The 17,400-nt window shown below is 39.0% G+C and overlaps 1 protein-coding gene across 2 annotated transcripts in view; it reads right to left on the bottom strand.

The window, feature by feature from the left end:
• The window catches only part of LOC118817770 (voltage-dependent calcium channel subunit alpha-2/delta-1), a 130,514-nt gene that overhangs the window by 98,421 nt on the left and 14,693 nt on the right, over positions 1-17,400 (bottom strand). For both annotated transcript variants that reach the window (XM_036584684.1, XM_036584683.1), the window contains exon 3: positions 15,946-16,062. In XM_036584684.1, the coding sequence (XP_036440577.1) occupies positions 15,946-16,062 (117 nt within the window). The remainder of the gene's footprint in view (positions 1-15,945; positions 16,063-17,400) is intronic.

The raw sequence follows: 17,400 nt of genomic DNA, 5'->3' as shown, positions 1-17,400 counted from the left end.
GCAGCACACACAGAATGTTCGGTACAATAACGCTTTTTCAAAATTACATAAACCTTTGATCCCCCAAGCACTACAGTAAGACAGGGCACTTTCCATCCCTTAAAAAAACAAACTGGCTCAGAATGGAGATTCAATTTCAAAGCAAATTAGTAAGATAAACATTGGATGAAACTGCCGCACCCACACCTTCTCTTTGTCTGTCTGTCTGTCTCTCTCTCTGTCTCTTCCTCACACCCACACAATATCACAATAATCTCTCCTGGTACAAGGGGATAATGGTGATATCTCTATTCTCAAACAAACGGCTCACATTCATTATTGATAAGAACACGAAGGACGTGAATTATTCAGCGTGACTTTCTGTAGATAGCAGGCAAAACAAATTCACTATTTCCATCACACTAAATACACATTAACCAGGACACAAGCCACAAGCTCCAAAAACACTGCTGATGATTACTGCACACTCGGTATAGGTTGAGCTAATCTGACACTGTTTAATATGACAACTGGACTGATTACCTTTGATAATGTTGCAATACGTTTTTCCCCCAGGGGTGGAGGGGTGGGCTATGTCTGCCTGTGATGTGCTGTTCTTTAAACGTTGTTGTTGACTGCTCAGCTGTTTAAATTGCAAACCTAATTTCCCCTGGAGGAACAATAAAGTTGAATATGAATCTAAGAAACACATAACAGAACCTGTTAGCAAATTACTTAGACATCTGATGATAATGCTATGATAAGTTAACAGTCACTCAATAGCAGTTAACAGTTTACTTTCATATCTATCTGATAATAAAGCCTCGCTCACACCAGACCGTCATCTCAATATTTTCTTAGCCAGGGTGGAGCAAAAATCAGGTGAATAAAAATGGCCCTGATTTGATGAAATTTAAAAGGGATTGGTTTTAGGTGAAAGGCTAATCTTGGCCAGTTCACCAACTTGTTTTATTGCAACTGCAAGCGACAAGCAACACAATGCTGACTGATGAGCTGTTCCTCCATTTTTCAGAAATAAGACATCGCAGCTCATCCTTTTCCGAGGTTCCTTTCATCACATTCCTGTGTTCTTCCGATTTCAACTCAGTTGGCTTTAGTCTGACAAATTTTCCTACATTTTTCAATGTTTAGTGCGACTGTGAATAACAGCTTTTTACAACTGCTAACAAGCATTTAGGTTCTCTTTTTCAAAACTCTTCACACAAGCACAACACCACTATTTGGACCAAACCATGAACAGTTTTCTTCCAGGCTTAATATAAAAATAACATCAAATTATACTGCATATCAATTTGCCAAATCACAAATGTTACTGCAGACAACAACCAAAGCGCAAAATGACAATAGTTATAGAAACAAACTAATGATTGAATGTGTGTAAACAGGTCAATTACAACTGATTTGCATGTGAGCTGAAGTCCTACCCAGGTGTTGACCATCTATAGAAAAAAAAGGGGTCACTTCTGGAGTTATTTTATCAAATGAACTGTCCATTATGGGCCCAGCAAGTGCTTATTTGTAGGTGTGTATGCTAGAGAGGACTTCAGGGGTGATGGGGATGAAAACGTGGACACATGCAAAGATCAGGTAGAGTAAGCATTTACAATGTCTGTGACTTGAACTTTCTTTCATAGATAATGTAAAGTACTGGATTTTAAAGTTTCTACTTCATTTGCTCCTGTACAATAAACATTAACATTTTGGTTTCATTCAACTCAAGTAAATACTTTCAATAGAACAATGCAAAGCAAATCAATGTTTTACATCAATTCAAATCTCATAAACACGTCTGCCCTGTTCCACATTTCACAATGATGTTTACATGATTAGCCAAAGAAAAATAAACTAATTACAGCATAAAGCAAAACTACAGAGCAAATAACCCTGAAATACTTAGATTTATATACAATAGTGCATCTACTTTAAAGCCAACAGTTGTTGGTGTTTCTGAGGAGATTTTGCTGTGATTGACAAAGTATCCCTGTTGTTGATGTGTTGGTGGAATGGATTTATTCTGTTTATATTGAATCATTTCTACACTGTTTTTATAACTGCAGGGCATTTAGGATGTAAAATGAAATGCTGTGCCAAGCTGCATGTTTCTTCAGATTGAAAAAGCCTTTTTATTTTTTTTTTGAAAAAGAGAACTTGGCACTCAAAAATGCTTCTAAGCAATTGTAGAAAACTGCAATGCTACAATAAGTGAGCAACCACTCACTTAGCAAATCACTTACTGATAATAATGAGTACCGATTAGCAAGACATTTAGTGATAATGCTATGATAAGTGGGCAATTGCTCAGTAGCTGTTAGCAAATCTATGTTATGATCCTGAAGTAAGTCTGCATGATACAGATGGAACTCCATGTTGTGATTATACTGTTACACATTTAGGACTGTGTTCATACTTTTGACACAATATATTGTGAAAAACTTCTGGATGATGTGCAAATTAAAATTGGCTGTATTAATATTTTGGGATATATGTTTATGATATTGCATTCACATTTCAGAGTGGGACATTTAGATATAGAAGCATGCAGGAAACCTACAAACAGAAAAAAAGTAAATCAAGTAAAATACTGATCTTTAGCACTCTAGGCATCTAGACGTTATCCCTAATTTTTGTAAGGTAGTAAGTTAACTTATTCAGACCCTGTTTGACCCTGTCTGGTGTGCTGTTCTGTTTCACATTGCATCCTGCTGTGCCTGTTTAATGCAAAAACATTCGCTTTATAAGTGCTTTTTGGTCACCAAATTACCACCAAGTCTTATTTAGCACCACTCCAGCGGCGCCCCTCTACTCGTGCTGGGGCTAAATCTCAAATGTCTCCCTGCTCCCTACATAGTGCACTACGTAGGAGTTTAAATACTAGATCCTGCAACTCAGCAGTACAAAATATAGCCAGGAAATAGTCATTTGGGATTCAGCCACATCCATACTTGATAAATGATGCTAGAGGCTAGAATTTCTAGACTTTCATAGCTAGCACACTATTTAGGGAGTATGAAGCTGTTTGGGATTCAGCCTGGGTTTGACGTGACTTCTGACTGAAACATGGATATTTGAAGCGTGTAATCCATTCAAGTGACATTTCTAGACTTTTATACTGCCGTTTTACAGTTAATCATACCGTAAGTACTTTAATTCAAGCCTGTGTTATTAATGATGGAGTTGTTTAGGCTGTTGGCTCTTTTAGCCTGTTAGCTAGCTGACCAGCCTAGTTCTAGTTAAGAAAATAAGTTGCCAGTGCCTCATTTTAAACATAAAATGGGTTCTTACTTCATCAAAATACTCGGTGGTCCATGCAAGCAGCATAAGAGTCAAAGATTATTCCATTGACAGCACAAGGGGTTTTTCATGCCGTGGCACAGTAATCCACAATTCAGCTGCTGTGAGGCGGTCATAGGTGTGTGCATATCATGGATTTTACAACAACTTAGAATGCGGCTAAGCCAATCAGATTTTATAACTTCCAAGATATTATGACACACCCTTAACGTAAGATGATAACCAATCAGTGTTTTTTTTTTTGTTTTTTTGTTTTTTTACACCAAAAGGATTTACATTTGTTTGATCATGTGATCAAAACCCACATAAACTCACCTGAGATTTGGTCAGGATGTTCACAGTACAAAATTAAACACTTGTAATTGGTTAGAGGCTTATTGCATATTGCAACCTTCTGTGATATCAGCATTGTAAAGGCTAATTTCGAAATAGCGATTAACAAAAGATATATTGTGAAACTCCATGCTGTAGGCAAGGGTTATTAATCTATGTACTGTTTTCAAGCCCCAGTGGAGGGAAAAAAAAGAACTGAGCTGCCCTGAGTAAGGCGAGAAGCTTTCACCACCACCGAGGTGCCAGGATGCCAAAGCTGCAGGATATTGCCTGACGAGTGCACTTTGTTCTCATCCAGCGTAGTGCGAGGCATCCTGAAGCACTAGATTTGAGATGCCTTGCAGGGCTCTGATACTGAAGCATGCTTTTGACATTTTAAGGAGCAGAAGGCTTTAGGGCTTGGAATGCAAAAACAAAAGATTTGTTGAAGATTCTTCCTACAATTGGAGCCCATGTCAAAAGTTTTTGTTTATTCAGCCAGTTCCCAATATAAAAGATCCACGCCACATGGCAGTCCTATCAGTCTCACAGGGCAAGGCAAGAACAAACCTCATCCAAAGTGTTCATAGACATCTGTTCATATTACTGGTCAGGGGATCTTGTGGGCTCAATATACTGTGAAGAGAACAATAAGTGCTTGATCGTGCAAATATGCAAATGCTCAACTGCAACAGGGGAACGAGGCATCTTGCTGTTGGTCCTTTTCAATAAAAACACAGCACTTAACATTCTGAGTGGTAACGTGATCAGGCCTATTTTACTAAGCAGGCAATAAATTGGTCTTGGCACCAGTACTACGGGTGCTAAACGTATGTTCTGCTTGCTGTCGTTTACCTGGAGGAGGACTACATTAATGGCTACTCACTTTCAAGTATTTTTTCAAATAAACGATAGCTCGTCTTTTCAACAAATGTTAAGTAACAGTACTGTCAATTAAGTTAGATAAGTCAACAACATTGTAACTTTATAGCTTTTTCTTATTTAAACCCTATTAATGCGGTTATTCAGTCATGCTGTCAAATAGCCTTGCTTAGTTTTTTCAGCCCTCTAAGTACATGTGCAGAACAAAAGATGTACATCTTCCAGGGTTCCTCTGCACTGGTTCAGTCGGTGTGGGTATGGCTGCATTGGCTTACTTAGCATTGCAATTTAAGTAAAGATCTATGTTTTCTAAAATTAATAAATGTGTTTACTCTAAAGTTTAAAGTTAGTCAATACATGTTTCCACGTCATACTGCAGCTCGTCTCTTTTCTATCACCTCCAACATGAACTTAGATTAAAAATGTAACGCAAAATCGTCTCTGCCATATACTACATAGTCTGCTCCAGCGCTACTATGGCTAGGTCTGTATTCTCAGTCTGAAAGAGCTGAGCTCTATAGTGTATGCAGTGTATAGATGGGGTGTATGACGTCTCCTCTCTATTTGATACATGACCAAAGACGTCACAAGTCTGCTTTTTTATTGCTTTTTCTCTGAATTGCTTCTAAAGGCAAATGAGAATCTCTTGCATGACACGGCACCTTCTGAAATAAAAAATAACCACACATGGTCATTTCCCTTCAACCTTAATGGTATCTGTAACCTAAAGGTTATTCCATTTTAATTGCTGTTTCATTCAATCATGCATAAAGGCTAATGAAACTATGCAGTATGTCCTGTCCAGACTTGAGCTTGAAACAAAGTACTGTTGAGCCTTTACTCGGCGCTCTTACTGTCACTATCAAGATGAAGGATGTATAATGAAAAATAGCTAGACCAAAATAGCCATTGTCTGTGAGTATAATACTCATATATACCCATATACAGAAACCCAATCACAAGCGCACACACACACACACAAACACACACACAATGGACAATCATATACTTGGTGTGCCCTCAGGGATTTTAATAAAGGGAAACGGTGTGTGTCTGGCTTTCTCTGCTTCTCCATGGTGTCTTTAGCCTGGGTAAGTCACACCATTTCACACCATTTCACTCTTTGTAGCTAGCCTAATAAAACATTTACCGGAACACGCTCAGCATGCTATAATGAAGGGGTTAGAGTTTGAGTACCTTTAGTTTTTATATCAAATGCATGGCAGATCATCTTTTAGCACCCCATGTTGCTAACTGTCTGTTTTTTGCTTCCGTCTGACAAGCTGCATTCAAGCAAAATCTTTTATTTAAACTCAAACTCTGAAAGCATGTTGGAGGAATAGGCCTGAGTGAGAAGAAAAGCCCTGAGGAGCAAAGTTTGTGCAGTCTAATATCAAACTAGGTGTCTTACCCATGTAATGGGCTCATGCAGGCAGAGGAGTGAACTCTTGAAAGCTCAGCAAGGATGCTGTGTCTCCAGAGCCCAACTAGAGGGCATGCACTGCCCCATACAGGAGGGTCAGAATGTGGACGCCTGTTATTTCACCACCAGTATTGGCCATAGAAGGGAAAGGTTATTCAATAATACATGGCCCAAACGGAGAGGATCAAAAGCAGGCCTTAGACAGCCAGGAACAGAGCCAAGCATCCAGAGGAGACTGGTTTCTCTCTCACACATACACACACACACACACACACACACACACACACATACACACACACACACACACACACACACACACACACACACACACACACACACACACACACACACACACACATACACATACACATACACACACATATACACACACACACACACACACACACACACATACACACACACACACACACACACACACACACACACACACACACTGGTTTTTATACAATGTTGGGACAACGTCATACTAGGGATGTGCATGGGTACTGGAGTCTTAAATTAACCAAGTGAATACTGATATTGTTTGGGTTTTCATTGTGCTGCATCACAGAAAGTCAAGGAGAAAATATACAGGCCCACAATTCGGTGAAATATTGAGTGCGTTTACATGCGATCATAATCGGATTTCTTCAGTTATCTAATTATTCAAATGTTCATGTAAATGGCAAATCCAATTAAGAAATCTGATAAAGAGAACTGGATTTTAGCTCAGTAATCAGATTTCCCAGTGTAAACTCTTACTCAGATTTCTTTCAAATTTCTCAGTCTGCGCATGTGCGAAACAAACCGCGTACTTGTACAAATACATACTTGACAAAACAAGATTTAAATATAATTTATCTTCTAGATGATGCATGTTCACAGTTACAGGTAAAGTGCCGCTGCGTTTTAAAAAAACAGCCGTGGCATGAAGTTTTTTCAAGAGTTTTACATTACGTTTACGTCACGTCTTCTTCTGTGAGCTTACTGGTCCATGGTAAAGCAGAAATCCAATGCCTGACTCATGTAGACCCAGATTTTCCCATTATCTTATTACTCAAGTGCATATAAACATGTTGATCGGATTACCGACAAAATCAGATTTTCTGCAGTCATCGGTTTACTGGATGCATGTAAACACACTCATTGTTTCACATGACTGAAGTGCAACACTTTTGCTTATATTTACAATTAAGTATTTTACATTATACTTTGCTTCAATGAAACACAACACTTATTACAGTACTTACAATACAATTACAATACAATACTTACAAAGTTGGGACTCTTTTGTTGGCCCTCACGTTGTACGTTAATCATATTTTCACTGGTTTGCCTAGAAAGTCAGGACATTTTTGCTCTGATTTAAAACAGCAAACACACAGACACACACATACTTACACAGCTACTGAGGAAGCAATTGGTGACCAGGTTTCATTTATTTGACCCTGATGAAGAATGTTATTGTAGGTCACTACTATCTCTGTGTTTCTGTGTGTGTGTGTGTGTGTGTGTGTGTGTGTGTGAGAGAGTGAATTTATATATAACCAGAATTCTTCCCCCCATATACATATGTATCCTGCTGGTTCAGACAACAAAGGACAGCCAAAAGCATGTCAAAGCGACAGTTCCCTGGAGAGAAGAACAAACACTGCACACTAACTGCATCCAAGCTTTCCAGCTGGCTTCATACATGGCACTGCAATAAAACCAGAAATTATCCCTGCTGTTAACCTGTTGCATTCAGCTATTGGGCATGCAGTGTCCCCCTGGGTAACATTTGGCACTGATGACCTGAGCACTGAGCAAAAGCAATATGGGTCAGCAATCTGGCATCTAAAGCTAAAAAACTAGAGTGCGTAGGTTTTAAGAGCAGAAGGCATTGATGAAATGTTGATAAAGTATAAATAAAACATTAATGGAGTATTTATAAAACATCAGTAAGGCATGGAGATGGCGGTACTTCACTTCCTGGGTCAGGGTTGATGAAGGAAATCTGCCTATATGCACCATCTCAGCTCACTGAAAGAGTACAACACACAGCTAGGGGTGAGCAATTTGATGATTTGATATTGTTATTAAGATAAATTATGTTACAATCTGATTTTATGAATATATCATGAGTATCATTGGTTCTTCTACAACACTGAGCAACTGCACGTATCATAAAAAGGAAAGATTTGGACCAATTATGGAGAGCCAAAAAATGACAATCAGTGTATAATCTATATAGTTACTACACAGTAATAAGTGGCTGATTGAATGTCTGGTCATTATACAGTTATTTTACTCATTTATTTTTACCAATTCCTTGCTTTTTCTTCTATTCTTTTTTAAATAATCTGTTTTTGTTTTGCAAATATTGAATAATAGTAAAAAAAAACACTGCATTCAGATTTTCAGCCTTTATTAAATGTGGCAATACTGTTTTGCTGGTATATTCAGTCAGTTCCAATTGGTTTGCAAATCTCAGAAAAACAAAATACTGTGATACCATTAGTTGATGAACAGATAATGGGTTAATAGCACAGAGTAATGAAAAAAGGGCTCAAAAGGGGGCTCAAAAAAGGCCAAAATAAAGAGAGCGCTATTTCTTTACTTTCCTACTTTACTTTCAATGTAAGTCAATGGAACCACACTTTTTTCACATAATTTTGGGCCATTTCTTTTGTTCCATTCATCATGAAATTTACACACAGTGTAAAGGCCAACAGGCATTTTCAAATCATGTCAAACAAGCTTTATTATTCCAAAATTGTCATGGGAAATTGGTAGTTTTTCATGTTGTATGACTAATGGAGACTACAGCCAAGCAATACAACACTGAATGCTGATGCACACTTGTCACCTTCTACAGGTGTTTTTTGCCTTAGTTTGCCAAAAATGCCGTTTCACTGTTTTGGCATCTTCGGAATTGTTAGCCTGTATATTTTCTCTGATGAAACACAACAAACACCCGATTTAGATTCCACTAGCACCTCAAAGGGTTAACCACCCGTGCACATCCTTATATAATACATATCATGATATTATATTTTGACCATATCGCCCAGCTTCGTACTGAGAGCACTGCTCTGCGTACTGACTCACTTGGGAACCCAAAATCTGAAGTGATTTCAGAATGAAGCGATTTCAGAAGTAAAGAGAGGGCAGCACTAGAGTAGAGAGAAGACACACATGCACACACACGCACACGCACACACACACGCACACACACGCACACACACACGCACACACACGCACGCACACGCACGCACATAAAACAAGATTTCTGGCCCACAGAAAAAAGGAAACAAGAGGCCCCGTCATAACCTAAACACAAAGCAAGCCACTCTGAGTCAGAGCATAATGTTATGAGCCATATCAAAGAATTAGACTACAAAGTCTAAAGCAGAGCATCTCTCTCTCTCCCTCTCCCTCCCCTTCTCTCTCGACAGCAATGACACACATATCTAAGCAACACACGGCATAATATATACACAACCATGGGTTCAAAAGGAGTCTCTAGCATTTTATATACGCCTCTACTTCCCAAGAAAAGCATCCTGCTAGGCTGAGAATTGCACAGCGATCTCCAGTCAAGCTTCTCGCATGTGTCGATTTTTTCTACAAAAAAATCATAAGGATAAGGATTAGCTGATGTTCTGATTTTTAGGCTCTGAAAGTTCTTTACAAATCAAAAACCTAAAGTGACACACAAAAACGTTGCTAATTCTATTAACGGAGAGCATGTACACGTAACCAGCCTGACATTAGAGTCTGTTGTGGTTTGGATGCCTCTGCTACTAAAGAATCAATAACTATGGCAGTTCTTTCAGTTTAGATGCCTGTAACGCATTTCAAAAAAGTAGATCTGGAAGGTGCAGCACATTTACACCATGTAAAACTCATGTAATGTGCATACAGTGGGACTGAAGGTTGCAGGAATTCTGACTGATCATGGACCGCTACTGAGAACAGAGCAAACTTAAGTCCTCAAAGTGACCGACTGCTAAATAAACCAAACAGTACAGCTGCAGGACATGATGACCAACTCCAGACCCTCTGTAAAGAACACACTGGCAGGGAAAAGGAATAGGATGGAGGCAGCCACAACACCATCATGTTGTACTTTTAAGGCAGACCAAAAATGGAAGAAAAACATGAGGGTCATTACAGGGACAAGAGGAAAGACTCTGGAAACCAAGACAACAGGGAAATGACAACAAGCCGCAAGCTCTCATCAAATGAAGCACTGTGAGCAAGGAAGGCTAGGAAGGAAGAGAAAGCAAAGATTAAGCAGAAAATAACAGAAGCAAGTGCAAAATGAATTCTCCCCAAACAGCTAGTCCAAGAACACAGAACAAACAGTCACCGGCAGCAGGGAAACATATAGCAAATGACATCCGCACACACGCCAAAGGCAAAGCAAAACTCGGAACTAGAGAAGTCGACAGAAACCAGAGCCCGAATCCTTGCGCCAATTGGCCTGACACATAGGGCAGTTGGAATGAGTGTAAAATGAAGCAGAGGGGTCGTAAATGGGCTGAGAATGCTGGTACAATGACCTGAATGGTGTGATGCATTACACAAATTAATAGATGCAAACCACAGCAAAAGCAGAAACTAGGGGGAACCAGTAGATTTAGCTACCAAGCACAGCTGCATGACGTGGACAAATTGTCATACTGTATTTCTATTGATATATATTTTATAACACATTCTACACAAAAACTGTTTTGCTCAGCATTTTGGAATCTTGAAAGGCTTTGCATGTTTTTTTCTGGCTCTTTTTTTAAAAAAAAAGAAAAACCTGGTTAAGCATCAAAATAGTCTGTAGATTACTTGATTATATCAGTAATCAAGTAATGACAGCCACGTTTGCAATATATTAAATGCAGTGGTGAACCTTGGGACACGGCTAAAGGAGTGGTGACCATTATTTTGATCTGAATGATTTACACATGTAGAATCACATAAATGTTGATTTGTCCAAACAACCCTAGAAACACTCATGAAAGAGCATCTGTTATTGGTCAAGATGCTCACAGAATCTATGATTGGTTAGAGGCCTCATTTGCATATTGTAGGTTTCTGCGATATAAGCACTGTATTGGGCAATATTGTGATAATGATTAACAAACTATGTTGTGCAGACCTACTATCAAGTGAGCAGAATACAGAGTAGAATAGACAATAATTAGACTTAATCTTAAAGGCAGAGGACAATCAGAACTAATAGTATATGCCCAACTTAACTAATTATCAGGGATGTCCTAATCTGATGAAGTAGATCGGGATCAGAGCTGGTTGAGACATATTTTAATGGATCGGATATCAGTTAAAGTCAGCCCAATCCACCTCTGATCTTTTGTTTCTTATTTGTTCTCTATTTATGTCATAAACATAAACCGACATTATCCAAAACCTGCGGCAGTGAGGCATGTTTTCAGGAGATAACGTGGTCTAAATGTCTGCAGTGCAGAACTATTTTAAAGTGGAAAATGAATATGCCATTTTCGACTGTGAACTAGCCATTTGTCATCAAAATATGGCCGCATAATATGTGAGCATGCAGCCATTACTCTTCCAGTCTATTTTCTAATGCTTGTTGAATAAAAGAATCCCCTGCCATGATTTAGACATTACCAGGCAAAACAACAATAGTGCAGAAACATTCTCCTTTATTGGCCAGGCTGCATCACTTTCGGTTTAAACAATAGTCCACACAACCAAAGATGTTTGAAGTGTATCGCAGTTCTCACAAATGAAGTGATTTTAGTGCTGCACGATAAACTAACTAGTAGCTAAATCATCAGACCAAACTGGATCATAATTCAATACTAAACACTATAAAATGGCCATTTTATTAAAGGAGAACAAGAGAACAACATATTGAGTTCAGTGTGCCACATTATGAACATACTAAAATGCAGAGTAAACGACTGTCCACCTGTCCGGCCGGACATTGATGAATGAATGTCTGTCGAGCTCTCCTGCTACCCGCTTCAGACCAGCTGCCCATGCCCCAGCTACTGCCACTTGCCTTGGACTAGCTGCCCACCCTACATTGAAGTTTTCCTAACTACTACTACTACTACTATTAATATTAGTAGTATAATAATTTTGTAGGTAGTTTGACCAGAGGAGGATGGGTCCCGCCTTGTGAGTCTTGGTTCCTCCCAAGGTTTCTTCCTCAGCTCTGAGGGAGTTTTTCCTTGCCACTGTTGCCTCTGGCTTGCTCACCTGGGGGATTTACATTTCATGTTAAAACTTTGTCTTTACTAGAATTCTGTAAAGCTGCTTTGTGACAACATCAGTTGTAAAAAAGCGCTATACAAATAAATTTGATTTGATTTGACTAAAAACAAAATTATTTTAACGTAATATTAATTCATTTGCATATTTGCATACACTGACTAGCCACTTCATTTAGTTCACCTCCTTGTAGCTACACTCTTTGTTTATTTTATCAGCTCCACCATAGAGGTGCACTTCGTAGTTCTACAATTACAGACTGTAGTCCATCTGTTCATCTGCATACTTTGTTACCCCCTTTTACCCTGTTCTTCAATGGTCAGGACTCCCACAGGACCACCACAGAGCAGGTATTATTTGGGTGGTGGATCATTCTCAGCACTGCAGAGACAATGACGTGGTAGCGTGTTAGTGACACAGCAGAGCTGCTGGAGTTTTTAAACATCTCACTGTCACTGCTGGACTGAGAATAGTCCACCAACCAAAAATATCCAGCCAATAGTGCCCTGTGACCAGAAACTGACCACTGATAAAGGACAAGAGGATAAGTAACTCAAACTGTGCAGAAACGAATGAGCTATTATCTCTGACATTTAAATCTACAAAGTGGACCAACAAGGTAGGAGTGTCTAACAGAGCGGACACTGTTTAAAAACTCTAGCAGCACTGCTGTGTCTGATCCACTCGTACCAGCACAACACACAATAACAAGCCACCAGTATGTCAGTGTCACTGCAGTGCTGAGAATGATCCACTACCCAAATAATACCTGCTCTGTGGTGGTCCTGTGGGGGTCCTGTGGGGATCCTGACCATTGAAAAACAGGGTGAAAGGGGGCTAAAAAAGTATGCAGAGAAACAGCTGGACTGCAATCTACGTGCACTTAACTGTTTAAATGGATAATGAGTGTAGATACAAGAAAGTGTACTTAATGAAGTGGTCAGCGAGTATATATCACCTGAATTGTTTGGCTGTATTATCTATGCAAATCCGAATATCGGATCAGATCAGTATTGACCAATACTTAAAATTAAAATACTGCATCACAGGTCTCTTTATCAGATTAAACCACCAGGAATGGAAAAGATGAAAAACTGCAGGAGCAACAGGTCACAGAATTCACTGTGTATTTTCATATCACTGAAAAAGGTGGTCCATTCTGATACACTGTATGATGCTCATGGTTAATCAGAACAGAGAGACAGGGACAGCACTGACAGCAGCTGAAAGAAGGAAGTGAATAGAAGTTGATGTAAGCTGTATATTTATAGGTTTGCATGTTTTGATTGACAGCAGAGCTTAAGGATTATCTAAAAAAGCTCCTCCTAAACTATACTTTTAAACTCCAACACCTTCTTCACTTTAAAACAGATCAGGGTGATGGAGAGATGATCCCACAGGCCTACCTGTCCCTCACTAAAACATGACCGGACATCTGACGGATGGCCTGCGCTCAGCCACACCTCTATATAAATGCCCTCCTCTAACCTGCACCCCCACAAACACAATTATCCAGCCAAACTACTCGCTGCCCCACAGCCCTGATCACTTCAGAGACCCCCACTGCATGCCAATGCTAGAGGTGTAAACATGCACTGATGCATCAGTCTGAAGGTAGTGACTAAATCACATACATTTTGGAGTGGCAGAATCGATTACATTTGACCGTAATAATAAAATAAAATTTTGAGGCTACTTTCAAACTTAATAATGAAAAAGTCTTGATATATGGCTTGTCCTGCATATTCCACTACCGAGTAAATATTGTGTATTTAGTACTTTTTCCCAATTTTCCAATCTCAGTCCTGGTGAACCTATGCACAGCAGACCCAGCCCACGAGAAGCTTGTTAATTTGTTAACAAGTTGAATTAGGTGTGCCAGACGAGACAAAGCTCAAAAATTTGTATTGTGTGGGGTTACCAGGACTCAGATTGGGAACCCCTGTCCTAAAAAACCGTAATCAACTTATTCTCCAGTAGTGAAGTCAGGCATATATGCCGTGTTCTGACTTTTAGTTGGCAGTAACATATACTGACTTTTAAAAATGCATTTCTGTGTGTATCCACTTTTTTTTTCCAAGACCATTTTACAGGTAAATCCTCACAAGTCATGAAGAAGAAAAACACATGCAAGCTGCACAGAGCACAATGTGACTGGTCAATTCAATGATTAATAAGTCATTTTGATTGGTTTATTTTATCTTTTCTACGGATAAAACCATGGAATACCACCATGTTCCCCTGGAGACAGCCTCAGAAATGCTGATATGATTTGAGGTAAAAATAGACATTTATGATTGAAAACTCTCGTGACGAGCTAGTCTAGCATACTAGCAGCTTGGCACCTTAACTAACCCTTGGGTTTACTATTAGCAATTTTGTTAAAGAATTTAATTCAGAATTTAATTAAATCAATAAAATTTTCATATATGACTGATTATTTTGGATTTTTTTGATATTGTTTTATCAAAAAATGGATGGAGCACAGAGGGAAACATAGAGAAGTTGTTTATATGAGCTCATTCATTAACTACACCAGTGTTGTACAGAAAACTGTAGGCATAACAAATGAATAACTGTTTTAGTCTTTGAATATCTAAAAAAAATCAATACATAAATATATAAGTTTATTTGCTGACTGTGTGTGCAGGGCTGGTACAGGGTTGGTACACACTATACCGCTGTTATCCTCCACCCACAAGTGCATTCTTTCAATATCGGTATAGAGGTTTCAATATCGATATTGAAAAGAAAAAGTGGTATTGTGGTATTTCTATATTTATATTTTTTGTGGTATTTTCTATATTGTATTATAGCATTTTAAAATGGATACCATCATTCTGTAAAGCTTGAATAATATTTGAACAATCAAAAGTTTGTGAGGGGGTAGATTTATACCCCTACAGTGTGCCCTTTTATATTCTGATGCATGCAACACACACACACACACACACACACACACACACACACACACACACACACACACACCTACACACACACACCTACACACACACACACCTACACACACACACACACACACACACACACACACACACACACTGTACTGAGCCATCCGTCGAGGTTAGAAGGCTGAAGTGAGTGTACCGGGGGAAGCCCAGCACATCTGCAGTGGCACACACACCCACAGGCTCTCAAAGGCAGACAATTCGCCCATCAGCTGTGCCATCCAAGCACAATGCCAGCTGGCCCACACATGTGAACAAACACACTCACACACATACACACACATATAATCTACACATCTGTGGTCACAGCGATGGCAGGGTGATTGGAGAGTGAAAGCTAGAGTGTAGCAGTCTTCTACTCTGTGAACAAACCCCAAGTTAAAAAATCTGTTCTTCAGTTTTCAGTCACAAATAAGTGTCTGATCGCCCCAGTCTATAACCAGAGTCTTGGGACTACAACTCATGCATCATAATGACCACGTACTGCATTATTCCTTCCTCTAAGTAGGGTATGATTCAGTATTTTTACTTAAACACAATGTTTATAGCAGTGGCATAACTAGAATTCCATATGGTGGGGGGTGCCGCTTATAGGTTGTGGTGAGGGGGGAGGGGGTTGGTGGTTTGTGCGAGTTCAGCAACTAGCAACCAGAGCTCAAAAATTCCCTCAGCATCTGAGAACATTTTTAATGATCAGGAATCTGGGGCGGCCTTACTTTCAAGTGGGGTGCCCTAGGTCCCCCAAAGACCCTTCCATAGCTACACCACTGGTTGTTCATAGTACATTTTCCCAGATTGGAAGGATGGGTTAAATGGTGGATGTACTGATCTTACCTCCAGAGCTTTTGCTCGCTTTTTAAGAAAGTTCTCTATATTCCGTGCTGCGTTTTCCACCAGCTTTGCTGCATTGTTGGGTTCCACAGTGTAGTAATGCTGATTATCCATAAAGATCTGCAGTGAAGAAGTGAGAATACATTAGACACTGACACAAACTGACTCCCAAGCGTTGTTCTGGTAACACTGCCAAGCCCTTTGATTTGGAAATAATCCAAGCCTGTGGCATGAGCCTTCTGTGGTGGAGAGACCAGGGGGTTTGTGATTTTCCACATTCCCAGGTGGGAGGGAGCGGATGATACGAATCACTCTCTCTATCCTTACAGATTGCCTTCCTTGCCAGTGATCACAGAAGCATAGTGTTATGTCATCTGAATTATTTTAAAACAAGCAGAGGAATTCTGTTAAAGGAGGAGAGGGTCCAAACCTTCATTCAATACCACATTTATGTTTATAAGTAGAAGAAGAGATATTTTATTATGATTTACGTTGTTGTTCAAATGTTTGGCATCAATGTTTTCAGCAACATAAAACCAATTTCGTTTCAGACACATGTTTAAAATGAATTCAGTCTGCTAGTCCTGTGCAATTTCATAGCTTTCAAATAATTAGTAGGAAGCAAAGAAGCATTAGATGTGTCAGAGTGATGAATGGAGCTGTTTTGTTCACTTATGGAATATATTTGGATGGGAATGTGTATGATTCACAAAACTGGAAGTGAATTGGATTTTCAGCTTCACAGGTCAGCAAGCAAGTCAACATTTATAAAAGTGTTTTTATTGGGTTTAAATGCTATTTTTTTTCTGGCAGTTGTAGAAAAGAAAGCTGCAGATGTGCTTTTTTTATTTTGGCATGGCCATCTTTGTGGAGAGGTGTGAACTGTTTCCATAGAAGGGGGTTCTCACCTCTCCCATTTCACCTCTTATTACTCACTAGCAGCTTAATACAGAGTCACAACATTTCACACACAAAGAGCTTCAGAGACAACAGATTTACAAGGAATAATTTATTTGATTACATAAATAAAAATATCCAAGTTGATTTCAGTTCAGTTAGAATGGCCACTAGGAGGCCTGCAGAAATATTTGAAAAGCGGTGATCAAATCTTGAGTTAGATAACTTGTAAACAGATAATCATAGTATATAATAACTTTGAATCCTTATTCAAATATTTAATAAAGCATAAAAATACCTTTTGGAGTCTAGTTTAAATCTATGCTGTACATGTTTTTATTTCATATTAAATGACACAAAGCATAAGTGATTCCAAAGTTTGAAATGGTATGGAAATTTGTTGAAGTCTTGTTTTGCAAAAAGAAAAAAAAATCCTCCTTTATATCTTGGCAAACTTTCTGTAACTCTAGCCTCTTATTCAGCAGGGTATATTTTGGTTTTTCCATCTGAATTTACATGACCAAATCATAAGGCAAATTATTCAGTAACTGCAGGAAATAA

Source organism: Colossoma macropomum, unplaced genomic scaffold (genome assembly GCF_904425465.1).
Source record: "Colossoma macropomum unplaced genomic scaffold, Colossoma_macropomum, whole genome shotgun sequence".
NCBI classification, from domain to species: Eukaryota; Metazoa; Chordata; class Actinopteri; order Characiformes; family Serrasalmidae; genus Colossoma; species Colossoma macropomum.
The sequence above is the reverse complement of the archived record's forward strand: the minus strand, read 5'-3'. Positions and strand labels throughout refer to the sequence as shown.